The sequence below is a fragment of the Geotrypetes seraphini genome, chromosome 3 (genome assembly GCF_902459505.1).
Source record: "Geotrypetes seraphini chromosome 3, aGeoSer1.1, whole genome shotgun sequence".
In the NCBI taxonomy this organism is placed as follows: Eukaryota; Metazoa; Chordata; class Amphibia; order Gymnophiona; family Dermophiidae; genus Geotrypetes; species Geotrypetes seraphini.
The window spans coordinates 100,076,686-100,104,432 of NC_047086.1; the positions used below are offsets into that span (position 1 = coordinate 100,076,686).

At 41.7% G+C, this 27,747-nt stretch overlaps 1 protein-coding gene across 1 annotated transcript in view; it reads right to left on the bottom strand.

Annotated features, from left to right (window-relative positions):
- Window positions 1-27,747, bottom strand: part of SMC6 (structural maintenance of chromosomes 6) — a 295,141-nt gene that overhangs the window by 110,692 nt on the left and 156,702 nt on the right. The window contains 1 exon segment of the mRNA XM_033937259.1: window positions 19,042-19,243. Within this exon segment, the coding sequence (XP_033793150.1) occupies window positions 19,042-19,243 (202 nt within the window).

The window sequence follows — 27,747 nt, forward strand, 5'->3', positions numbered from 1 at the left end:
CTCACAAGGAGCTGCAGTAGGAATCAAACCCGGTTCCTCAGGTTCTCAGGCCACTGCACTAACCATTATGCTACATCTCCACTATATGGGAGTGCATTAAGTACATTAGTGTGCACTACATGGAGGCATACAAATGAATGCAGCATAAGTGAGACATGGGCATTTCTTTAACATACACACACAACTTATAGAATACAATAAGTTACATTCACATTATGAAGCTCTTAAACATGCCTATTTATGCCTGCCATTGACTTAGACTAAGTGTACACACCTAACTTTACCAGCACCAACACAGGTTTAGGCCAGTATTCTATAACAGAATCTGGATGGCCAGATACCATTATAGAACAGGTACACTCTGTGCAGCAGTGTGGCACCCAACAGGGGGCGCCCAGTTATACAACCACAGCTTATATGTAATCCTTACTTTACCAAATGTATGTATTCATGTAAAAAAAAAAAAAAAAGGCAAAAACCATGGAGAAATTACGCTTTCTGTTAACTTTCGTCCCCTTAGTCCTGCCAGACCAGTCCAGAACTTGTGGGTTCTGTTCATCAACTAGCTAATTTGTGGAGACAGATTCTAGAATCCTGGGTTCTACCCTATTAGAGCATTATGCAGCCTAAGGTCTTCAATATTTTGACCACCAAATTTGTGGCAAAAAGGATACTTCCACCTTTCTTTTGAGAATAATTTGAGAAATACTGAAAAAGCTGAATAGGTAAATTTTGACAAGAAAAGAAAAATTCACAACAGTAATAACTTGAGGATAACTAGAAAATCAATAGCTGATTATATAAAAAAAACATTAGGAAGGCTTCTGGAAAGGTCTGGTAGAAATAAAGAAAAGAAAATTTACAGGGAAACTAATTTTTCCTTTCTTAGCATCTTTACTAGACCAGTCCTTAAGAAGGATGGGACAAAGATCTCTGCTCTGAGAACCTGTGCCCCAAAAGCTACATCTGTCCTAGCAGCTACATTGATCTGGTAATACCCTGTAAAAGTATAGAGATATGACCAAGTCACTACTCTACAAATGTCAAGAGAAACGGAGGATTCTGTGTACATAACGCTTAAATACCTCCTGTTGAATGTGAATTCAAAGAAATTCGATGTTTCTTCCCTTTTATGATGTAGAGTGGAGTGATTCCGTGAATCCTAGAAGTATAGGCTGATTAAAATTTTAACTTCAAAATATACAACTCAGAACAAAGTAAAACTGCAGTTCCTACATGTAAGAGTTTAAAAATCACTCAGAGCTTTTTCCACTAACTTTTTTCATCAAGCATCAAGTGTATTTAGCTGCAATAGTAAACCTAGTATAATATATATATGTAGGAAGACTGATTTGGTATACGTACACATATAAGTAGGATGATCAATGTGCCAGCAACATAAGTGGGATGATTGATTATGGCATAATCATACCGGTATTAATAACTCTGTATTGTAACACCACCACAGAGCTCCGTGTATTTCAGTATAAAGCCCATGTATTGTAACACCTCACACTAGCTCTTTGTAACTCTGTATGGTAACACCTTTACAGAAGCTCATGTAAACCGTTCTGAATTGACTCCCCAAGTCATTAGTAGCAGTATGGAAGCTCTGAACAAACAAAACATTTAACAGCAATGTAGAAAATAAGAGTTACTAATATGAAGATAAGATGGTCTTATTTGAGAAATATGAGCTTTCTAAATAGTTGGATTAGATTTTTTTTTTTTTTTTTTAAATACTATGGGCTCCTTTTATTAAGGTGTGCTAGCGTTTTTAGCACACTCACAAAATTACCAGTATGCTTCTAGAATAACGCCAGCTCAATGCTGGCATTAAGGTCTAGCGCGCGCTATTCTGCGCGTTAAGGCCCTAACGCACCTTAGTAAAAGGAGCCCTATGTTTTTGTAAATCCAAGAGGATTGTTCTGCTATCATGGTTTAGTAAAAAGAGACGGGGGTATATTTGTCTATTTTTGTATGGTTGTTAATGAGGTGACAGTGCATAGAGTCATCTGCCTTGACCTCTTTGAAAAAACCCCGGAATAGGTCTAATTTTTAAGCAAGGGTTGTTTTGAGTCCAAAAGGGCTGAAGGAGAGCCGACAAATATCTTCCTACTTGTGGCCATGATGCCAATAGCGCTTCTCAACATTCATTCCTACAAGAACACCTGGCCTTGGTCATAACAATGAACCCTATGCAAACACAGGACCACAAACTAAAAGGCCTAATACCACAACTCTGCATACAGAGTTACAAAATACAGACAGCAGATGTAGCTCTGGCAGCACTTCCTTCTGTCACAAGTGGCAGTGAGATTATCCTGATGAATGAGAAAACTCCTTTCATTTTCTAAAGAAGCACTTACCGGTATATTGTTCCATGTTTAGGTGAGTCTTTGTTGTTGTGGGGGTTTTTTTTAAATCTGAGATCATCTCATAAACAGCAAAAAAAATTTATTGAATTTGTAGCTATTTGTTTCAGGTCACGTTGGAGATCTGTATATTCTTCCAGAAATATTTTGGAGTTTTTGTACTTTGGGCTACATCCATCTTCGGCATTAATTTAAACATTGAACTTTCTTCCATTTTTCTGCTTCCTTCTCAATATGTCCACTTTTCCATGTCTTCCCTTCATCTCCTTCTATGTGCACCATCTCATCCCACTCTGTCCTTCCTCGCTCTGCTCATCCCTTCCTCTTCATCCATGTGCTCCATTTCCTCCCTCTCTGCCCTTTCCCTCCTCTCCATCCATATATATATTGCCTCCCTCTCTGCCCTTCCCTTCCTCTATGTGTACCATATCCTCCCTCACTCTGCCCTTCTCTTCCTATCTATCCATATTCACCATATCCTCCCTCTCTGTCTACCTTCCTGTCCATCCATGGGCACTATCTCCTCTCTGCCTTTCCCTTCCTCTTCATCCATGTACACCATCTCCTCTCTGCCTTTCCCTTCCTCTCCATCCATGTACACCAGCTCCTCCCTCTTTCTGCCTATTCCTTCTTCTCCTTCCATTAGTGCCAATCTACTCCCTCTCAATGCCCTTCCCCTCCTTTCCATCTACGTGTACATCTGCTTCCTCTCGCAGCCTTTCCCATTTCCTCTCCATCCATGTACACCATCTCCTTCCTCTCGCTGTCCTTCCCTTCCTCTCCATCCTGAGGAAGGGGAGGAAAACTCCTGTAAGCTCAGGTGAAGACCCCTGAGAATTTCCCTGTTACAGCAGTAGCAGGTCAAAGCAAGGCCAATACAGTTAAGACCTAAAATGGTTGCTGAAAAAGCAAAATGTGCTCGCTGACCAGAAACTGTCAACTCTGAAAGACACTTCTGCTTTCTTAGAAGCAGAGGCAACCAGAAGGCGCAGTTAGAGAGAAAAGCAATTCTGGTGAAAAATATAAGTAGCATGATAACTTTATGGAAGTTTCACAAGAAGACGGACCAGGGATACGAGTGTACAAAAAGGCTAACCACAGAACTGAAAAGCCGTTAGGCCAGGTGCTCGAGGGAGGTTCTTGATATATTAAAAGGACATTTATGGGGAAATAAGGGTAGAATTAGATGGAGAAAGGCGTGACACAGTATCGCTCAATTAAATTAACCAATCCATACAGATAAGGAATATGATTAACCAATGAAAGTGTGAAATGTAACATGCACCAACATAGGCCAGAGCTGTCAGAATCATATAAAAGAAAGCTCTTTGAACCAAGGATTCAGAACTCATTGGAAGTTCTCCATCAGCCTGGCCAGCCTGGTGTATGTTCTATTACTCCGTATGCTGTGTGATTTGTTCTTGTAAGCTATTGCTATTTGATTATTAAATTCATATTATTTGAACCAGCATAAAGAGAGTCGAGTGGTCTGTCTGTGAAGGCCGTAATAGCAGGCTCTTCAATCCAGGTGCACCATCTCCTCCCTCCTTCCCCGCTCTGCTCTTCCCTTCTCCATCCATGTGCACCATTTCCTTCCTCTCTGCCCTTCCTCTCCTCTCCATCTATGTGCACCATCTCCTCCTCTCTATCCATGTGCACATCTCCTTCCTCTCTGTGTTTCCCATCTCCTCCCTCTATCTCCCTTTCCTCTTAACCTAGACTTCCATATGTTTAGATTTATGCTGTCCAAAAACAATTTTATAAAATGATAATTTAATAGCATATTTGACACTTAAGAATTTAGACATCCTAGATATCTTTGAATTCACTCAATTAGGTACACAGACCCGTTTGACATATCCTCTTCTGTTTACATTTTCTTTCTACAGTGCTCAGCAAATTTACGTGCACTTTTTACATCTATTCACTTTTTATGTTACGTTTTGCAACACACTCACTGGTCTGTACGTCTCTACGTCTACTCTCCCGCTTACACGTTCTCATGCACTGCTCTTCTTAAATTTTTCAAGCTCAGCTGAAGTTGACAAGGTATTTTTTCATTATTTTTTTCTTGATTTGCTTTATGGCTCCTTCTTTTTAAGTGTTTATTCACTTGCCCTTTTTTTCATATCTTGAATTCTGTTACCGTTCTACAGACTTCAGGTGCTGACCTTTATATGCTAATATGTGAGTATCAGTATATTCCATATAATTGCTGTTTGTTACTCACTTTGATATATTTTCTAATGTTACTTTTTCTTTCTTTAAGCTCATAAAAGTTTTCCAATGTGGATCAAAACCAGGTATATTGCCGTTCAGTAAGTTTATCACTTTCATAAGCAATTGCTAGATAATGCATCAGGCTTTAAATCGCTCTACACTAACACTGATACCTGGCATACTCTCTCTTTCCCACATTTATCCTAGTAGTTTCACTTACTCAAGTTTTTGTGGTGTTATTAATTCTCACCATATATTTTCCTTGTGTTTGCACTACTATAGTCTCTCACCATGCATGTTTAAGATCATATGCCTATCCGGTTCTTGTCATTCATTTTTGACTTAAGTATTGTTTATTTAAACAGCTTTTAATGTATATGCCCTGATTATGTATTTTATATTTTTAATTGAGTCTGATTTATTTCTGGTTCACATGCCTATTTTATTGATTTTATGCATTTATTGATGTTCCCTCAAATATTATCTATTATAACTGTTTTTATTATATATTTTTATTTTACATGTTTTGATTATACATTTCATATTTTTGAGTTATTCCTGTCTAACACGTTTGTCATATTGTTTTAATGCATATATTGTTCGTATGCTCTTATTTTCTGTTAAGAATTCTCTTTGGAATGTTTATTTTAATGTGCATTATCTAGTGCTCTCTTTTAATGTATGATTATTTATCTATTTAAGTGACCCATGAAGAAGGCATTTCATATATGCCAAAACTGGGTTCCTAGTCAGGACATTGTTCCACTCAAAAGGACAACTTTAGCTTTCTTAAGATATCTACAGAGACAATTTAGAGACTGTTTTTGTTGATACTTATTGATGTAATAAATCACCAGGTTCGAATGACATCTTTGCTTGCCTTTTGCTTTGTTGCTCTGCTGTTTTCTTTCCCTTTCCTCCCCATCTTTCTTCCCACAGAGGTCTGGCATCTTCTTCCCCGTCCACTCTCCCTACGTCGGGATTTGGCACTTTTTGTTTCAAGCATTGCAGTCCTGCACTCTTTGGGCCACGGGCAGCATGAATGAAGTAAATAAGCTGCCTCTGGTGGCCCCGGAAGCTTTCCCTCTGCAACAGCTTCCTACCGCAGGGACAGGAAGCTGTAAGCAAATGGAAAGTTTCCAGAGCTGCCAAAAGCAGTGTGTTTACTTCATTTACACTTCCTGCAGCCCGAAGAGTGCAGGACTGCAGTGCTGGAAACAAAAAGTGCCAGTTTCCGACAAAGGGGGGATGATATTCTTCATAGGCTCCATGAGTGCCACCGAGGTCTCAGAGGACTGCCACTGGCTCAAAGGCCTTGCAATTAAGACCACTACCTTAGATTAATTGCTGCAATCATGGACCCTAAGGTCTCCATTCTGAAGCACTTGACCTTTGAGGTTCAATTAACTCCTTTGATGTATAAAATTAGACAACATAAGAACATAAGCAGTGCCTATGCTGGGTCAGACCAGAGGTTCATCTTGCCCAGCAGTCTGCTCACGTGGCAGCCCATCAGGTCCAGGACCTGTATAGTGATCTTCTCTCTATACCCTTCTATCCCTTTTTTCTTCAGGAATTCATCCAATCCCTTCTTGAACCCCGATACTGTACCCTGTCCTATCACACCCTCTGGAAGCGCATTCCAGGCATCCACCATCCTTTGGGTGAAGAAGAATTTCCTAGCACTGGTTCTGAATCTCTCCCCTGTTAATTTTTCCGTATGCCCTCTCGTTTTTGTAGTTTCTGAAAGTTTGAAGAATCTGTCCCTCTCCACTTTCTCTAAGCCCTTCATGATCTTATAAGTCTCTATCATGTCCCCTCTAAGTCTCCGCTTTTCCAGGGAAAAGAGCCCCAGTTTCTCCAATCTCTCAGCATATGAAAGGTTTTCCATACCTTTTATCAATCGCGTTGCTCTTTTCTGAACTCTCTCGAGTATCGCCATATCCTTCTTAAGGTACGGCGACCAATATTGGACGCAGTACTCCAGATGCGGGCGCACCATTGTCCGATACAATGGCAGGATGACCTCTTTCAATCTGGTTGTAATGCCTTTCTTGATAATACCTAGCATTCATTCCTTCTTTTTTAAAGCAGCAAAATAGACTGAATATCTTCCAGTCTCCCACTTACTGGGAGGCACTCGGACAACTATTCCAAGGTTATAAATATTTTGAAGAGTTATCTGAACTGCTGCTCTTCTGGCAGGAGCTCAAGTGGTTGAAATAGGAGTCTCTTAGGGTTCAGGAAAACTCCAACTTGTAATCATGTCTTATGACATCCAAAGCTCAATCTATATATATAAAATCGGATGTATGTATGTATGTGCCGCGATCACGCAAAAACGGCTTGACCGATTTGAACGAAACTTGGTATGCAGATCCCTCACTACCCGGGATGATATGTTCTGGGGGTCTCGCGGCCCACCTGCACACGTGGGCGGAGCTACAAACAGATAATCGGATTTCACCCATTCATGTCAATGGAAAAAATGTAAAGAGCTGCCAACGCAAAAACGGCTTGCCCGATTTGAACGAAACTTGGTATGCAGATACCTCACTACCTGGGGTGATATGTTCTGGGGGTATCGCGGCCAACCTGCACACCTGGGCGGAGCTACAAACAGAAAATCATATTTCACCCATTCATGTCAATGGAAAAAATGTAAAAACTGCCTCCGCAAAACCGGCTTGCCCGATTTGAACGAAACTTGGTATGCGGATCCCTCACTACCCGGGATGATATGTTCTGGGGGTCTCGCGGCCCAACTGCACACGTGGGCGGAGCTACAAACATAACTTCAGATTTCACCCATTCAAGTCAATGGGAAAAATGTAAAAAGCTGTGGGACCGATTTGAACTAAACTTGGTATGCTGATCCCTCACTACCTGGGGTGATATGTTCTGGGGGTCTCGCGGCCCACCTGCACACATGGGCGGAGCTACAAACAGAAAATCAGATTTCACCCATTCATGTCAATGGAAAAAATGTAAAAAACTGCCATTTTCACAGTAATTCCAACTACCTGGGGTGATATGTTCTGGGGGTCTCGCGGCCCACCTGCACACGTGGGCGGAGCTACAAACAGAACATCAGATTTCACCCATTCATGTCAATGGAAAAAATGTAAAAAGCTGCCATTCTCACTGTGACCAATTTGGACGAAACTTGGTATGCAGATCCCTCACTACCTGGGTTGTTATGTTCTGGGGGTCTCGCGGCCCACCTGCACACGTGGGCGGAACTACAAACAGAAAATCAGATTTCACCCATTCATGTCAATGGAAAAAATGTAAAAAGCTGCCATTCTCACAGTAATTCAAAAACGGCTTGACCGATTTGAACGAAACTTGGTATGCAGATCCCTCACTACCTGGGGTGATATGTTCTGGGGGTCTCGCGGCCCACCTGAACACGTGGGCGGAGCTACAAACAGAAAATCACATTTCACCCATTCATGTCAATGGAAAAAATGTAAAAAGATGCCATTCTCACAGTAATTCAAAAACGGCTTGACCGATTTGAACGAAACTTGGTATGCAGATCCCTCACTACCTGGGGTGATATGTTCTTGGGGTCTCGTGGCCCAACTGCACACGTGGGCGGAGCTACAAACAGAAAATCAGATTTCACCCATTCAAGTCAATGGAAAAAATGTAAAAAGCTGTGGGACCGATTTGAACGAAAATTGGTATGCAGATCCCTCACTACCGGGGGTGATATGTTCTGGGGGTCTCGCGGCCCACCTGAACACGTGGGCGGAGCTACAAACAGAAAATCAGATTTCACCCATTCAAGTCAATGGAAAAAATGTAAAAAGCTGTGGGACCGATTTGAACGAAACTTAGTATGCAGATCCCTCACTACCTGGGGTGATATGTTCTGGGGGTCTCGCGGCCCACCTGCACACGTGGGCGGAGCTACAAACAGAAAATCACATTTCACCCATTCATGTCAATGGAAAAAATGTAAAAAGATGCCATTCTCACATTAATTCAAAAACGGCTTGACCGATTTGAACGAAACTTGGTATGCAGATCCCTCACTACCTGGGGTGATATGTTCTGGGGGTCTTCCGGCCCACCTGCACACGTTGGCCGAGCTACAAGCAGAAAATCGGATTTCACCCATTCATGTCAATGGAAAAAATGTAATAAGCTGTGGGACCGATTTGAACGAAACTTGGTATGCAGATCCCTCACTACCTGGGGTGATATGTTCTTGGGGTCTCGCGGCCCACCTGCACATGTGGGCGGAGCTACAAACAGAAAATCAGATTTCACCCATTCAAGTCAATGGAAAAAATGTAAAAAGCTGTGGGACCGATTTGAACGAAAATTGGTATGCAGATCCCTCACTACCGGGGGTGATATGTTCTTGGGGTCTCGCGGCCCACCTGCACACGTGGGTGGAGCTACAAACAGAAAATCAGATTTCACCCATTCAAGTCAATGGAAAAAATGTAAAAAGCTGTGGGACCGATTTTCTGGGGGTCTCGCGGCCCACCTGCACACGTGGGAAGGGTGGGTTCACCCAATAATGTATATGTTCTTGCTCCTGGAGGTGAAACTAAAAATGTTGTTTATAATCAAGTTTTGTGTTAGTTGTATTGTATTCCTTTTCTCAAATATTTCACATTATAATTTGAATATTGTACTTTTTATAAAGTAAAAAAATATTTTCATTCACCACTATAAAGTATCTTTATTTGAATCCATTTACAGTGTTATTGCTATAATTAAATACCCGTGCAACGCCGGGCCATCAGCTAGTGATCAATATTACTCTGGCCCATTCCTCATAGAACAGGGAAAGACATCCTTCTACTTGCTCCTGTGAGGGATGGACTTTGAAGGCATCATTGGGAACTTCTGGAGGGTCCTGAGGGATGAGAAGGTGGGGAGCTCCCTTTTTGTCTAAACAAAAGGAAAACTTGCAAGCCTGAAAATAAGATCACTGAAAATTATCAGACTTCTCGGGTTTGTATCTTCAAGTACCTAAACTGAGGTCTAGAAGAACTTTGAAGGAGGAGGTTTGGGCTTATCTTCAGGCAACCTCTGTGGATTGGTTTCTCCTAATCTTTAACCAGTTTCTATAAATCATCACCAAATGGTAACCTACCCTAGAAGGGAAGCCTGCTCAAACATGTCTTAGAAGAATTATCAGTTACATAGCCATAATTAAATGCCTAGTGAATAAAGATAAGAGCCATAGATTGAGCCAAAGTTCAAATCAAATCACACAGGGTATCTGCCACATAAGCTAGATGTCTCTCTCTCTAGAGAAGGTCCAAAAGAGTTCTTCAATTTTAGAAGGCAGTTCATGCCCTTGTTATATCCATAACAAGTAAGTTATGGAGAGTTAAGTTCTACAACAGCTGCTTTTATAACAAGTACCAAGACATCCAAAGCTTACTTAAGTTTGTAACTTATCTTCAATATCTTTTAAGGCTGAGCTACCATCTACAGCTGGGGTATATTGTTATAAATTAATATAACAAAATGTTTCATTTCTAGACCGCAAGACCACGTAGTTCTATGCGGTTCACAAAATAAAGAGACTGTACAACATCAGTGATCTACAATACTTCCATAGATATAAAAAGAAAGAAAAAAAAAATTAATTTCTCCAGAATCTAATGAATAGTGTTGATTTCAGTAATTTCTGAAATGCATATATGATGAAGAAAGCGAAAACAATTTACGGAACTCAGCATCCCAGCTGTCAGCTTGATAAGTGGAGAGTTGTTGTAGAAACCTCTTATATACGCAACCATATACGGAAGGAAACACAAATAATGATGTAATTCGTAATAGATGATCTGGAGTAAATTGATCTACCAAGTAAATGGGTGCCTGGCCGTGCAGACCCTTATAACAGAAAATCTCAAACTTAAACAATACTCTGGCCTCAACTGGAAGCCAATGGAGCTTTCTATAGTATGGTGTTACGTGATCTGTTGTCTTTAAATTAAAAATATAATGCACAGCCGCATTCTGGATTATATGTAATCTGTGTAAATTTTTGCAGTGACCTGCAAGATTTACATAATTACAATAATCCAGAGTGCTGAGATAGGGCTACAATAAGATTTAATTGTATGCAGTTTCCATAAAATGAAAAAAAAATTTTAGCCAACACATTAATAAAGGCTTTCGTAGAGAGATTCCTAGCCGAGTAAATACCTAGAATTCTAACTTCAGAATTAATGGGGTAAGATACTCCATTTAATGTTAAATTTCCTTCAATACGGTTAAAAGGGGATGCAAAAAAGAACTTAAGAACATAAGAATAGCCTTACTAGGTCAGATCAATGGTCCATCAATCCCAGTAGCCCATTCTCACCATGGCCAATCCAGGTCCCTAGTACCTGTCCAAAACCCAAGGAGTAGCAATATTCCATGCTACCGATCCAGGGCACGCTGTGGCTTCCCCCATGTCTTTCTCAATAACAAGACTATGGACTTTTCCTCCAGGAAATTGTCCAAACATAATTTGAGGTTGAGGGGTGGTAGATTCAAGAGCAGTGTTAGAAAATTCTACTTTACAGAGAGGGTGGTGGATGCCTGGAATGCGCTCCCGAGAGAGGTGGTGGAGAGGAAAATGGTGACGGAGTTCAAAGAAGCATGGGATGAACACAGAGAATCTAGAATCAGAAAATAGTAGCAAATATTTAAGAGCTAAGAGCAGTACTTGGCAGACTTGCATGGCATGTTTCTGCATATGGCCCTTTGGTTGAGGATGGGCTGGGGAGGGCTTCAATGGCTGGGAGGGTGTGGATGGGCTGGAGTGAGCTTTGACGGAGACTTCAGCAGTTGGAGCCCAAGCACAGTACCAGGTAGAGCTTTGGATTCTTGCCCAGAAATAGCTAAGAAGAAAAAAATAATTTAAATTGAATCCAGTTGGGCAGACTGGATGGACCATTAAAATTAATCAACATGTTGCGTTCCAATAATTTTGATGTCATTGCCCCTTCTCTCTGGAACTGACTGCCCAATTATTTGTGCAGTGAATCCGCAATAAAACAATTCAAATAAATATTAAAAACATTTTTGTTCCAGGATGACTTTGGACAATAACTGTCCTCTTAAGGATAAAAACAAACAAATTTTATCATTTTTTTACCCTAACCTATTGTTCTTTCCCCTTTTTGTTGTGCTATTTCTTTCACGATTGTAGTTCTTCCCTTTCTCTCCAACTGTTTGAAGTATGTCCATATGTCTTATTATGTGTTTCAATAAGCTATTTTGGTATTGTTTAGTATCCCTAACTTTTAATCTGTTTTTATGTAATTTTTATATTGTACACCGCTTAGAAACCTGATTAAGCGGTTTAAATTTTTTTTTTAATAAACTTGAAACTTTATCTGCCGTCATCTACTATGTTAAAACCAAGTATACTATCCGCTCTTACCACAACCTCTGGCAATGCGTTCCAGAGCTTAACCATTCTCTGCGTGAAAAAAAAATTTCCTCCTATTGTTTTAAAAGTATTTCCCTGTAAATTAGTTTTTGTCTATGTTGAGTTTTAGTTTGAATTTTCATCCAATTGTCCATAGTGTGTAAAATATCTTGAATTTTATTAAGGGATTCTGAAAGATTAGAGCAAATGGGAATTACAATGGTAATATCGTCTGCTAACTATAAATTTTTAAATTAAGTGACGACAATCTTATACCCAAGGATACAAAGATAGGATATTAAAAAGTACCGTAGAGAGAGGAGAGCCCTGTGGGACACCACATGAGTTTCTCCATGTATTTGAATAGACTCCATTAAAGTAAACTTGCTAAGTACGAATTTTCAAAAAGACCTGAAACCATCATAGTACATTGCCAGAAATACCCATGCAATCTTAACAATTAAGATGTCATGTTAACTAGATCGAAAGCATGCTTAAATCAAACTGCAAAAGCAGCGCTCCTATTCCCTTGCATAACAAGGCATATAAATGGTTCAAAAGTGAGATAATTAATGTTTCAGTATTATAGGAAGATTGAAATCTGGATTGTGATTTATGTATGAAGGGAAATTGATCCAAATAATCCAAAAGTTAATAGACAAGCCCTGCCATTAATTTCACAAATAAAGGAATTGAAGCAAAGGGTCTATAGTTCATAATAAACTGAGTAACAGAGTCTTTAGGGTTTCTACTGTCCTTGAGGGCCACAACCTAGTCAGGTTTTCAAAATTTCCACCATGAATATGCATGAGATTGATAGTCTGCTTCCATTGTATGTAAATAGATCTCACACATAATCATTATGTAAACCTTAAAAGCCTGACTGGATTGTGGCCCACGAAGACTCTGGATGCTCATCCCTGCTCTACAGGAATAGTGGTCTTCTTGGTCAACTGTTGTTACCAAAGCATCAACATTAGTTTGCTTAAGTTTTTATAAAAATAGCCTTACTGGGTTAGACCAATGGTCCATGTAGCTCAGTATCCTGTTTTTACAGTGGCCAATCCAGGTCACAAGTACCTGGAAAAACCCAAACAGCAGCAACATTCTATTCTACCAATTCAGGGCATGCAATGGCTTCCCCTACATCTGTCTCAATAGCAAACTATGGACTTTTCATCCAGGAACTTATCCAAATCTTTTTTTTAAAACCAGTTACATTAACCGCTATGACCACATCCTCTGACAAAGTGTTCCAGAGCTTAACTATTCTCTGAGTGAAAAAATATTTCCCACTAATGGATTTAAAAGTATTTCCCTGCAACTTCATCAAGTGCCCCCAAGTCTTTGTAATTTTTGATGGAGTTAAAAAAAAAAAAAAAAATCGATTCACTTGTACTCATTTTACACCACTCAGAATTTTGTAGACAAATTTTTTAGCTTTTTGATCCTATAAGGCTTGTGACTTTTCCCTTTTGGCATGATAGAATGAATGCACTCAGCAAGAATATCACCTTCTTTTTTTATTATCTACTTTTGGGAGAGTAACAGCTGAACTGTTTCTTACATCTGTATCATCTGTACTTCTGAAAACAAAAACTGGATACAGATGTTCTGGAGATAATTTATTAAACATTGACATATAAAACCATGAAAATTCAATTAAAAAAGTACAATGCTAAAAAATATGGTGATAAAAATCCACCCGGACCCTACACGGTCCGTGTTTCTGCAAACACGCCTTCCTCAGGGGTCCAATGGTTTGCAAACTCGCATATAAAGAACTGGACTGAAAACAGTCTATTGTCTTTAAACGTGTGAGCAAAGAAAACCGTAGACAAGCTGAAGTAGCAAAAAAATGCTTGTCTACGGTTTTCTTTGCTCACACGTTTAAAGACAATAGACTGTTTTCATTCCAATTCTTTATATGTGAGTTTGCAAACCATTGGACCCCTGAGGAAGGCGTGTTCACCAAAACACGGACCGTGTAGGGTCCGGGTGGATTTTTATCACAGTATTTTTTATCGTTGTACTTTTTTAACTGGATTTTCATGGTTTTATATGTCAGTGTGTAATAAATTATCTCCAGAACATCTGTATCCACAGTTTTTGTTTTCATCGGTGGATTGTTTTCACTGTGGATCATCGGGTCTCCCCATTTTTCTTTGTTGTGCTGCTCATCTGTACTTCTGCCTTTTGTAGAAATAGTATCTCTCCTTTCAAAGTGAGAAGATGAATGCCCCATTTTAAAAATTTCTGCATTTGTAGATTCATTTGGTGGTGATTCTATGGTAAGATCACTTAGTGATGTAGCAGTCGAAAAGTTTATTGGTGTGTCTTCAACAAAATAAACCCGTGACATATCTGTGTGTGTGAAGCTAACATGCTTTTGAGAGTGAAGTCTATTTTGTGAAGAAAGTAGCTTATAACTTGGCAGCTAGTAAGGGATAAAGGGATCAACCCAGTCACAGGAGATTCCCACTTAGTAAAATAAGTGTTTTCTTAGAGTAATAGCTAGAAGAGCTTAAGAAAGCTTTTTAGTATCCACACCAAGATAGGAGCTCCTGAAGGAGTTTCCTATGAAGATTCCTCAGAAATACTGAAAGCTACTAAGGTCTTTGACATAACTGCTGGAAATTCATCCAAAGTGCCACAGAAGGAGCATCCTCCACATCAGGTGGAATTTCTCCCTCTTCTGGCTGTTCTGCTATGAAGTCTGAACCTAGCCTAAAAAACCTCCCATGGTATGATGCAGATATAGGAAGATTAAACTGGTTCCTAGTCATGTAAATTTGGAATGCACCTGCACTTTGAAGCTGAAGTACCATGAGTTTCCACAGCAAAACAATAGTTTCCGTTTGGGACTTCAGCAAAAAAGCCTTATGAAGTAAAAGCACAGATTCTGAGGAGAAAGGTAAACCTGCTCCGAGGTCCTCCTTCAAATCTGAAGAAAGTCTCAAAGAAAGAGGTAACTTGTAAAGCCTGAATGGACTGCACCTGATGGTAAAAAATTCCCCCGCCACCTCTTAAGTCCCTTGTAATTCCCACCTAAGCATCATGTATAAATTCACTTTTGTCCTCTATGTCTCTCATAATTAGATTGTAAGCTATTTCAAGCGGGGAACGCCTCTTGTGTGTTTAATGTAAAACATTGCGTGCGTCTGGTAGCGCTTTAGAAATAATAAACAGTAGTACCTAAGCTCAAAGAATACATAGTGCAAAATCCTCTCCACCCCTCAAGTACTCACAAACCTTTAGTACAGAAAGTTATTCTTTTACCCAAAAGCAAGTATTCAGATACATTATTTTGCTCTATTCTTTGCTGTTTTCACAGAAGGAAGAACACGTAGGTGAGGGTTTGAGCGTAAAGATTCTGAGATGTCCCCTGGCTCCCCCCCCCAAAAAAAAATCCAACTTTTCTTCTTCCTTCCCCCCCCCCAAGAAGATAAAGAAGCATTACTTCCCTCAACTGGTTACCAGTTCTCAAACTGGACTAGTTTCCTCAAAGACTAGTCCAAGATCTGCACAATCTGCCTCACACTATCTGCTGGAAACAAAGACATACTGAAGATCTCAGGCTGCACAATGCCCTAACAGAGTAGAGCCCAGAATTCTAGAACCTGTTTCCACACATCTGCTAGTTTAATGAGGACAACCCACAAATTCTGGACTAGTTCGATTAGGATGCTAAGGAAACAGGTCAAAATCAAAATGTGCACCAAAGTAACAATACTAAAGTCCCACTAAGCATCAATTTGCCACCTAAGTTGAGAAATTTCAACACACAAGTTCCTCAGAATGCCACACTAGATATTCGTGTGGTAGCCGTCCTCATAGGAACTTTTAATACCCATGGGATTGAGGCAGACCCAGTTTTATAAAGCTAAGTATTTGCTTTTGCAGTAATTCTTTAAAAATATAACAAAAATGATAACGATTTAAAAATACAACAAAAATGATAATTATTTATTGAAGCACTTGCACTTTATGAAACGTTAGAAAACAACAAACTCACACACTTAAAAGTTCCTTTGAGGACGGCTACCACACAAATATCTAGTGTGGCATTCTGAGGAACTTGTGTGTTGAAATTTCTCAACTTAGGTGGCAAATTGATGCTTAGTGGGACTTTAGTAAGGAAACAGGTCAACATCATCAGTTCATTCTCTATTTTTTCCAGCTTTTCAACAATACTGAGGCTGTGAAATACTTTATATAATCTTGCATGTACTGCATACACAACGTTTGTGTAAAAATGACAATGGAAGCCAAATTACTTGATATAAAAACAGTCAACTACTAAAATATGCACTTAATATTTATTCCTGACAAATTAATGTGTTATTACACAAAAGGATTTCTGCAAAAAACATGGTGCATGGTCCTATATACTAACAAGGCACTTTTTTTGTTTGCTTTATTTTAAAGAAGTAACAGGACACAGATGTGTTGTGACATGTGCCTGCATGCGGGGTCCTTAAATTTCTGTGCAATCAAACACACCGTGCGGAATATGCATAGATAAATTTCTCACACAGCGATATCTCAATGAAAATGATTACTGTGTCACCCTTCACAAATAAGAAAGCAAAAATTAAAATACTGAAGTACCAATAATCAATTCAAATATAGTATATTTTCTGTTTATTTCCATTGGGACAATACAGCTGTGACAACTTTTCCATATACCGTATTTTCACGCATATAACGCGCGCGTTATACGCGTTTTTACCTACCGCGCATACCCCTCGCGCGTTATATGCGTGAGCGCGGTATACAAAAGTTTTAAAACATAGTTCCCACCCCGCCTGACGCCCGATTCACCCCCCCCAGCAGGACCGCTCGCACCCCCACCCCGAACGACCACTCGCACGCGCTCCCACCCGCACCTGCATCCACGATCGGAGCAAGAGGGAGCCCAAGCCCTCTTGCCCGGCCGACTCCCCGACGTCCGATACATCCCCCCCCCCCCCCCGGCAGGACCACTCGCACCCCCCCCCCGAAGGACCGCCGACTTCCCGACAATATCGGGCCAGAAGGGAGCCCAAACCCTCCTGGCCACGGCGACCCCCTAACCCCACCCCGCACTACATTACGGGCAGGAGGGATCCCAGGCCCTCCTGCCCTCGACGCAAACCCCCCTCCCTCCAACGACCGCCCCCCCCAAGAACCTCCGACCGCCCCCCCAGCCGACCCGCGACCCCCCTGGCGACCCCCACCCCCCTTCCCCGTACCTTTGGTAGTTGGGCCAGAAGGGAGCCCAAACCCTCCTGGCCACGGCGACCCCCTAACCCCACCCCGCACTACATTATGGGCAGGAGGGATCCCAGGCCCTCCTGCCCTCGACGCAAACCCCCCTCCCCCCCAACGACCGCCCCCCCCAAGAACCTCCGACCGCCCCCCAGCCGACCCGCGATCCCCCTGGCGACCCCCACGACCCCCCCACCCCCCTTCCCCGTACCTTTGGTAGTTGGCCGGACAGACGGGAGCCAAACCCGCCTGTCCGGCAGGCAGCCAACGAAGGAATGAGGCCGGATTGGCCCATCCATCCTAAAGCTCCGCCTACTGGTGGGGCCTAAGGCGCGTGGGCCAATCAGAATAGGCCCTGGAGCCTTAGGTCCCACCTGGGGGCGCGGCCTGAGGCACATGGGCCCAACCCGACCATGTGCCTCAGGCCGCGCCCCCAGGTGGGACCTAAGGCTCCAGGGCCTATTCTGATTGGCCCACGCGCCTTAGGCCCCACCAGTAGGCGGAGCTTTAGGATGGATGGGCCAATCCGGCCTCATTCCTTCGTTGGCTGCCTGCCGGACAGGCGGGTTTGGCTCCCGTCTGTCCGGCCAACTACCAAAGGTACGGGGAAGGGGGGTGGGGGGGTCGTGGGGGTCGCCAGGGGGGTCGCGGGTCGGCTGGGGGAGCGGTCGGAGGTTCTTGGGGGGGGCGGTCGTTGGGGGGGAGGGGGGTTTGCGTCGAGGGCAGGAGGGCCTGGGATCCCTCCTGCCCGTAATGTAGTGCGGGGTGGGGTTAGGGGGTCGCCGTGGCCAGGAGGGTTTGGGCTCCCTTCTGGTCCAACTACCAAAGGTACGGGGAAGGGGGGTGGGGGGGTCGTGGGGGTCGCCAGGGGGGGTCGCGGGTCGGCTGGGGGGGCGGTCGGAGGTTCTTGGGGGGGGCGGTCGTTGGGGGGAGGGGGGTTTGCGTCGAGGGCAGGAGGGCCTGGGATCCCTCCTGCCCGTAATGTAGTGCGGGGTGGGGTTAGGGGGTCGCCGTGGCCAGGAGGATTTGGGCTCCCTCCTGGCCCGATATTGTTGGGGAGTCGGCGGTCCTTCGGGGGGAGGGATGTATCGGACGTCGGGGGGGGGGGGCATCAGGCTTTCAGGATGGGGACAGACCTTCAAGGGGGGACAGTGCACGGAAGTCAGGGGGGGTGAACGGAGAGTCGGAAAGTCAGGGCGGGCGAAAGGAGCGTCGGGCAGCATGCGCGGTATACCCGTGAGCGCGGTATACCAAAGTTTTTGTACATATCATCGTGATTTCTGCGCGCTATACCCGTGTGCGCGTTTTATACGGGTGCGCGTTATTTGCGTGAAAATACGGTATATTCACCACAGTGTTTAACTGCATAGAAATTTTATGTTTGCTGCTAGCAGAAGTAAAGGAAATCAAGGATTGGGAAACACTCATTTTAACACTGAACTTATAAAACTCCCTCCAAAGTAATAATCATCCTAAGAATATTTTGTTTCTAAAGAACCCAAATATGATCTTCAAATCCTTGCTTCCAGTGATGCAGCTCTCAATACTGAACCCAGAGGAAGGGGGGAAAAAAAAGGAAGAATATATTTCAAGATGTATGGATATCAAAGTACAGCACATTACCAGCTTTTAATATTATAACCAAATCTCAGAAAAATAAATCAACTACCAGATTTAATCTTTAATTTCTACCACAAATAAACACTGTCTACATTTTAAACTCTAGCAATCTGATGAAAAACATTAAAAGGAAAATGGTCTCTATTAACCCTTATCGCTTGTAAATGAAAAGCTCACCTACGCCGTACATCATAGACTTGATCTCGATATTCACTGACAATAATCTGGGGTCTTTTCATGGGTGGAAAAAACTTGGACATCAGAAACTGAAGCACTCTTTCGTCTTGATGGTTATCACAACAAAAAGCATGAAGTAGACTTTTAAAACAACATTCCACAGCCAAAGCAAGTTGTGCATCTTTCAGACGAATACAGGCTCCTAAAGTGAATTCAAAAAATAAATCTGAATATATATCCATGTGCAGTTTACATGCATATAATGAAACTCTCTACAGTCATGTAAACTCTATGGGTAGTCTATTATTGCAGGGCTTGCCATAATATAGAAAAACAGATTAATATAAAGCCAATTTTTTTAAAGGGTTGCAAGGATAATCTGGCAAACTACAGAATGGTGAGCTTGCTATTACTACTGGACAAAATATTAGACTATTACAAAAGGAGAAATTAGGTTCTTACCTGCTAATTACTGTCCTATCGCTAACTTACCTTTTCTAGCTAAAATAATTGAAAAACTGGTCTTCAATCAACTGTCCAATTTTGCAGAAAAAAACTAATGCTCTGCACCCCTATCAAACAGGTTTTCAGAAAAATCACTCTACTGAACTTTCTCTCTCATTGGTTTAACAACCTCAATCCATTACTTTAAGGACCATCGTAAATTCTCCATTCTGATTTCCTTAGACCTTACATCGGCTTTTTTTTTTATTTTTTATTTTTTGTTTTATTTTTTGTTTTTTTGTACACAATTGATCATTCCCTACTTCTTACACGACTAGAATCTATCAGTATCTCTGGTACAGTTCTGCAATGGTTTTCTTCTTATTTCCAGGATCGAAACTATAACGTCAGTTTCAATGACTCTATTTCTTCCACCATCTACCAAAGCTATGGAGTCCCTAAAGACTCAATTCTTTCTCTCCTTCTTTTTAATATATTTTTGACACCATTGCTTACTTTGGCCCAATCTATAGGTTTCACTGTATTTACATATACTGATGATATCCAACTTCTCTACCCCTTAAATCCCACATCACCTGATGAAATAACAGAAATCAATCAAAAACTCAATAAAATCAGCTTTTGGCTTCGGCATAACAAACTTTCATTGAACATCCTTAAAACTACTACTGTCCTTTTCTCGCTCTCTCCAGATAAATACTTATACCTATCTGTATCGATTCCTCCTCAATTCAAACGGATAGTAAGGTCAAACTTCTCAGAGTCATTTTAGACAAGGACCTCACCTTTCACCAACAAATTAGTGAAGTTGTGCAGAAATGTCTTCATAAGCTTAGGCTCATCCGCTATATCTCTTCTTTTCTTGATCCCTCCACTCTCAATATTCTGATTCACTCTCTTGTAATTTCAACCATAGATTACTGCAATGCCCTTTATCAAAGTATAACCCAGAAAGAACTCTGTCTACAGCTACTGCAAAACACTGCTGTCAAATTAATCTATCATGTAAAAAAATTTAACGACGTCACTCCTCTCCTCCGTAAAGCACATTGGCTACCTATCACTCATCGTCTCACCTATAAAATACTCCTCACCTTTAAAAGAAAAGACTCTAACCAACCAGCATTTATAAATAAACGTTTGATCTCATACTCATCATACAGGACCCTCTGATCTAACAATCAAAACCTACTTTCCATACCGTCAATAGGTGAACTATTTTACGATACTACTCATAAATCCATTTTTTCAGTCACTGCCCCCTCTTTGTGGAATGCCCTCCCATTATATGTTCGATTAGAGAACTCACTTGCAAAATTTAAAGCCAAGCTCAAAACTTTTCTTTTTAAAGATGCCTTTACTCTTTAGTACCAGCTTCCGCTTTTCAAACCTCTAATTTCTGTGAAGCTCTGAAACATCAAACGCTTCTTCTGAAGCGATCCCCTACCTGTCTTGCCACTCCACTTTTACCTTCCTTTTTTATTAATTTTACTTCGAGATATTTTAAACAACTTCTCCTTTCCCAACTTCCCTTTTATCTAATATACATTAATGTGAATTTGCCTAGTATTTTAATATATGATAAAATATTGTTTTTATTTACCCATTTTAAGTTTTTCTACAATCTTTTTATATTGTACACCGTTTAGACATTTATTTTGATAGATGGTATATCAAAAATAAACAAACTTGAAACTGTCTGTTAGCCTGTAGACTGGTATAGTCCTTACGAAAGGGTTATATACCTCACTGCTACCAGCTGGTGGAGACTGAGAACAAACTTGTATATCAGTATAGCTTCCCCCCCCCCCCCCCCCCAAGAAATCCAGTCTATCTCAGTCTCCATAGCAGGTGGTAAGGCTTTTCAGCTCCCCTCTTCGCACTGTTGCAACTTTGTTTTGGACTCCTGGGTTCCCCTTTTGTGCTGGATAGAGCTTGGACGGGTCCTGTTTGAGGATCCGTCCGACCTCAGGGGTGTTAAACCCGGCAGGTCTCACGCTGGGTCCCTCCCCCCACCTGCCCATATTTTAGTAGAGGTGCAGCAGGCAGCCTGCAACCCTGGTTGGTGAGCCCTCCAGTTTTGAGAGCCGTGGAGTCTCATCTGACTTAGAAAAAAAAATCCTGAGGTGTGTGCCAGTCTGCAGGACTCATTTCCCTGTAAACTGCCTGTTTTTCTATGTTTTCTCAACTAACCGGCACTTTTTCTTTCAGCTATGGCGTTTTCCAGCACAATGAACACATTTAAAGGGAAAAAGTGCTCATTGTGCTCCAGACACAAGGTACTTGCGGCTGGCCTGCGTAAGCGTTGTGCAGGCTGGAGCAGTGGGGCAGCCACATCGGCAGCAGATGCCGGCGGGCAGGGCCCCTCGCTGATGGTGCCTCGCAAGTCGGCATCGGATAGTGGGGAAGCCCGGGCTTCCCCCGACGCCCACGGTCAGGGAAAAAAGTATTTCCTTACTGCCGGAGCGGCTGGGGATTCCTTTTCACGTCGGTCGGTTCCTTGGCCTCGGTGTCAGGAAAGTCCCAGGCTTTTCAGACACGGCAGGCCGCAGGAACTCCGATTTTGGTGGTTTCCGTTCCAGTCTACCAGGTGCTACAGAAAAACAAATTTACTGATATATAGACAAACATGGTTTAAAGGGAAAGAGTCAACATGGATTTTACCAAGAGAAGCCTTGCATCACCAACTGAATACATTTTTTGAAGATATTAACAAACGTGAATAAAGATCAGCCAGTTGATATAATGTATCTAGATTTTCAGAAACTTTAGAAATTCCTGAGGAAATTAAAAAAGTCAGGCAATGTTCTCTTGTGGACTGGAAACTGGTTATAAGATAGAAAAAGAGGAGAACATAAGAATAGCCTTACTGGGTCAGTCCAATGGTCCATCAAGCCCAGTAGCCCATTCTCACGGTGGCCAATCCAGGTCACTAGTACCAAAACCCAAAGAGTAGCAACATTCCATGCTACCGATCTAGAGCAAGCAGAGGCTTCCTTTAACAGATTATGGACTTTTCCTCCAGGAATTTGTCCAAACCTTTCTTAAAACCTGCTACACTATCCGTCTTTACCATAACCTCTGGCTATGCATTCCAGAGTTTAACTATTCTCTGAGTGAAAAAATATTTCCTCTCATTGGTTTTAAAAGTATTCCCTGCAATTTCATCAAGTGTCCCCTAGTCTTTGTAATTTTTGATGGAGTGAAAAATTGATTCACTTGTACACGTTCTATTCCACTCAGGATTTTGTAGACTTCAATTATATCTCCCCTCAGCCGTCTCTTTTCCAAGCTGAAGAGCCCTAACCGTTTTAGTCTTTCCTCATATGAGAGGAGTTCCATCCCCTTTACCAACTTGGTTGCTCTTCTTTGAACCTTTTCTAGCGCCGCTATATCTTTCTTAAGATAAGGAGACTAGAATTGAACGCAATACTCCAGAAGAGATCGCACCATGGAGCGACACAGGGGCATTATAACATTCTTAGTCTTGTTAACCATCCCTTTTTTTTTAATAATTCCTAGCATCCTATTTGCTTTTTTGGCCACCGCCGCACATTGGGTGGAAAATTTCATCATATTGTCTACGATGACACCCAGATCCTCTCAATAGAGGAAGGTGCTTCTGAATAGTAGTGATTTGCTGCTACTCACTTTTGGCTGGGGCTCCAAAAATAGCAGCCTTATTATGGGCCTTGCCTGCCAGACCTGCCAGAGTTTGACTCTGTCCCCGCAAATCCCTTTTCAGCCACCACCAAACAGCCCATACTGGGAGCCCTACTCCTTCATATACTGGCTGTGTCAGCATGACCTGGACCTTGGACAACTTCTGAGCCTAGCATTTGCAATGCTTGCTGACTGGGCATGCGCACGAGAGCTGTGCACAGTTTTGGTTGGCATGCACCAGGAATGTTCCTCCTTTTTTAACATCCAATGTTCAACACGAACAGTATGCATATAATTTGCCTGCCATTAGTGTTGAGCACTGGCTGGTAATTTAGATTCATTGTCGCAGCTGGTATTTTCCGGCACTATTCCGTACAACACTGGAGTTCTATATATCTCCCTCTCTGTCTGTTTTCTGGATTAGATGGACCTTTTGCCTGACCCAGTATGGCTTTTATTATACCCTTATGACTTTTCTTTAAAGGAAAAGCAAACATGCACTTGCATCTCCTAATCCTAGAATACATTCTAAAGCCTGCATGTACAAGTCTGTATGAATTTGATATACACAAACTTTTACCTGTATACAATGCAGACAATCTAAAACACTGTTTATATATGTAAAATAGTATTACCTGGGGAAATAAGTTTATTGCCTCTCCTGAATGATTACACTATAACAAAATGTCTATGCCACAAAAGTAGAAAAATGGCTATCATTCTCCTCAAACTTTGCTTTTGTGACCAGGACATTGATATTTTGAAATTTACCTTTTTTGCAGAACATTCCAGATTGATTCCAAGCTGAGTAAACTTAGGTGCTCTATTACTAAGGTGAAAACATTCAGCAGATACATTTTGCTATGTTTGTGGCCAATTTATCAAGATAAGAGGTAAAAATTACTCCACAGAAGCATCTGCTAAGATGTGTGATGCCTACAAGGCATATTTCAGTATGTATGTTGGGGATCAAGACAAAGCTTTGGCACCTCACTTCACATGCGAGTACTGCCAAAAGACTCTGGAAGGTAAGACAATTTTGTTTCTTATTAGGATGACAGAATTTTCTGCTATAAAATTTCTTAGAATATTTAATTTTTTAAAATACAATAAAACCTTGGATTGCAAGTAACTTGATTTACAAGTGTTTTGAAAAACAAGCAAAACATTTTATTAAATTTTAACTTGATATACAAGCAATGTCTTGCAATATAAGTACATACAGTATACACACATCACAAGCAGATAGTTCTTCTCTCTCTGACGCTGCAAGAGTGTAGTGTCTGTTCTAAACAAGCAAAGTCTTGCAATACGAGTACATACAGTATACATCATCACAATTGAGCCAATGGTTCTTCTCTCTCTGACACTGGAGGTCTTGCAATACAAGTACATATAGTATTTTGTATTAAAGTTTTTGGGGTTGTGGAACGATTCGTCCGAGATTACATTATTTCTTATGGGGAAATTTGCTTTGATATACGAGTGTTTTGGATTACAAACATGTTTTCGGAACAAATTATGCTCGTTAACCAAGGTTTTACTGTATTTAAATTTTAAAATGCTATTTGAAAATATATCATATATGAAATATGTTGCAAGAAACTCATACACAGTAATCATAGTGTTAAGGTTAGTCTTGGGGTGGTTTTGAGCCTGTAAGCTATAGGAAAGTTAGGTTAAATTTAGGCTTTGCTACATAGCTGTCTAGACCAAGCCTGAACTGAATTTTTTTAAAGAGAATTAAGTTGTCAGCATTATTGACCCAAGCTGGTATACTGAAAATCATTGTAATGTGGAGCTGGATTGTTTAATCTAGGCGAGATCACAGGACAGAAGAACCGTGGTGGAAGGCCATTTAGGACATGAGCTGAGACAATTATGAGGGAGTGCTGAAAAGTTCTCAGTCCATCCAATAAATTTCCTAAATTTTGAGCATTATTTTGCCATTGTAGCAGTAAAGAGTGTTATCTTATTTTGTTAAGTGCCAATTTACAGAAATGAAATTCTATGATTTTACATTGTTTCAGATCACTGAATAAACCGTATCCACGTCATTCTCTTCTTGGTTGGGCTGAGAACTTTTCAGCACCCTCTCATATGCTCACCCATGAAGGTGGTTAGAGGGCAGATCTACTGAGACTCCTCTTTGATAGGCCTATCAGAGAATGGGTTGTGTATGCTTAAGCTGACTAGGCTTCTGAATCATAGGACCAAGTCCCATGACTTAATCCTCATTAAGCTGGACCAATCATGAATTGCCAAGCTCTATTACTTCCATGTTAGCCTGTCAACAGCAAATGAAAGGACTTACCATTAATGGCTATAGAGACAAATCTTACATAACAATGGATTTCCTGGATATTAGAAGAATGAGAATGTGAGAGAGCTAAAAATGAGAGAGTGAGAGCTGAACTGAAGAAAGTACAAGGTTGATCCAAGGCATTACAAACTGACTCTGTGGATAGATAACTAGGCCTATCAAAGATCCCCTCCCTCACTCTCTCTTTTTTTTTTTTTTTTTGAGAGAGAGAGAGAGAGAGACATGGACACAAGAGGACTGAACCCAGAAAGAGATGGTCATCAGTTCATGTCTGGGTCTCTAAATTACGGACTCACTAGAAGGCAAGTCTAGAATATGCTGAAGATGAAGGGGGGGGTCTTACTCCTCTGGACCACCCATCACTTCCTAAAACCTCCCAGGGAACTAAACCTGACTTAGGGTATGACCATAAAACATCCCTGGACCAAGGAAAAAACTCGGTATCTAGTGAGTAATCCAAGGTATCGGGATAGAAATAAATCTGGAGGCCACCTCCAAGGACAAGCTGGGTTTTCTTGGGTCAAATTTTGCCTCTAAAACCAGAAAAATCTTTGGGGAAATGCTGAAGGGGGATAGAACACAAATGAAGCCTCCTAGAAGAGCACAGCAGTGTATGTGTGTGGAGTGGGGGGAAAAGGAAGGGGCAACAGGAGTCAAGTACTCACCCTATTTGGGAAAAGGCCTTATAGGACCCCTGCCAGTCAGTGCTTTGCCCAGCCAAGGATCATTGAGTGGAGCGGTGTCTGCCACAGCACACATACCAGCTCCTCAGCGCGTTTAGTGAGCCCTATATGAGTGGCCCCTGATGAAGGCGTCTTGATTATGCCAAAACTTGGATCCTAGTTGGGATTATATTTATGAATAAAGATTTTTCATTGGTTGAACAGACGTCTACCTTGCCTTTCTTGGACTGTAGGGTCTCTTGGCCAGCCTGCTGGCTTCTATTCATGGGACCAAATACCAGTCACCACCTTATATTTAAATCATTTTTATTGGAATTTCAAATAAACAGAAGTTAAAGCATGTACATATACAACTTCAGCGAATTCAACAAAGAAAGCATCAACCAACCCATCTAGGTACCTCAAGCCCCCCACACAACCCACCCCCACCCATCCATGGAACAGCAGTGACATGAAAAACAAACTAGGTATGCAACGCTCATAGTAGGTGTAAAAACAAACAAAGATCAGTACCAAATTTTGTTTCTAATATAAGGTGTCAGCGTGATACAGAAAGGTGTCCAGCATTGTTCAAAAAGGCGACCTGCTCGAGAGTCCACGTCCAGAATATCTCTACGCTCCAGCTACACTAATTGTATCATAAAAGATTGCCACTGAGAAATCGTAGGCGTTTGTGGAGAGAGCCAGCAAGTCAAAATACTCTTTCTACCCATCATAATGGCCTGCCAGAGCAACACCTTGCAACCAGGCTGTATAGGATGCAGGTGAGCAGTCAAAGTAAAAAGAAAACTGGGGTGTAATTGCCACTTGCAACCCAACAGAGCTGCACATAAGCAATAAGGAGCATCCAGAAGTGGGATATGTAAGGGCAACGCCAAAACATATGATCTAATGTGGCATGAGCCTGTGAGCATTTAGGGCAATTATTCCCTGCACAGAGATGCATTCGATAGGCCCTATTGGGTGCACAATAGGCACTCAGCAAAAATTTATAATGTCGTTCCATCTCAGTGGCTGGGCAGATGTGCTTGCACCCCAACCTTATACCCTGTTATATCATGTCCAAATTTATGGGTACAGTAAGATCCAATGTCCACTTCCGAGCCAGTTCAGCATAGTCCAAATCCCCTACCAATTCCTGCAAAAATGTATAATGAAATCGCAACAGGGTTCACACTTGGGCAGTGAGACATAGAGCCTCCAAAAGTTTTTCTTGTATCTCCTCATTCAATGCAGCAGGGGACAGGGCTGTCAAATAATGGTGAAGTTGACGATAAGCATACCAATCCGTAGCCGGTAGCTGATGATTGATCCGAAGTTCATCAAAGCCCAACAGGAGGCCCTTGGCAGATACCGCCTGATACATAAGTTAGGCCTCACCGAGCCCAGCAAGAGAAGGACGATTGAAGCAAACTGGGAAAAAACTGCCATTGCCAGCTAAAGGCAAGCAAGGTGTGACGTGGGGTGAGATTTTCAAGAGCTTGTAGAGTCGCTTCCAAGTCAAACGCATGGCAGGTAGAAAGATGTCATGTTGGATCTGAGGTTAGGTAGGCAATTTTTTGGTATGGAACA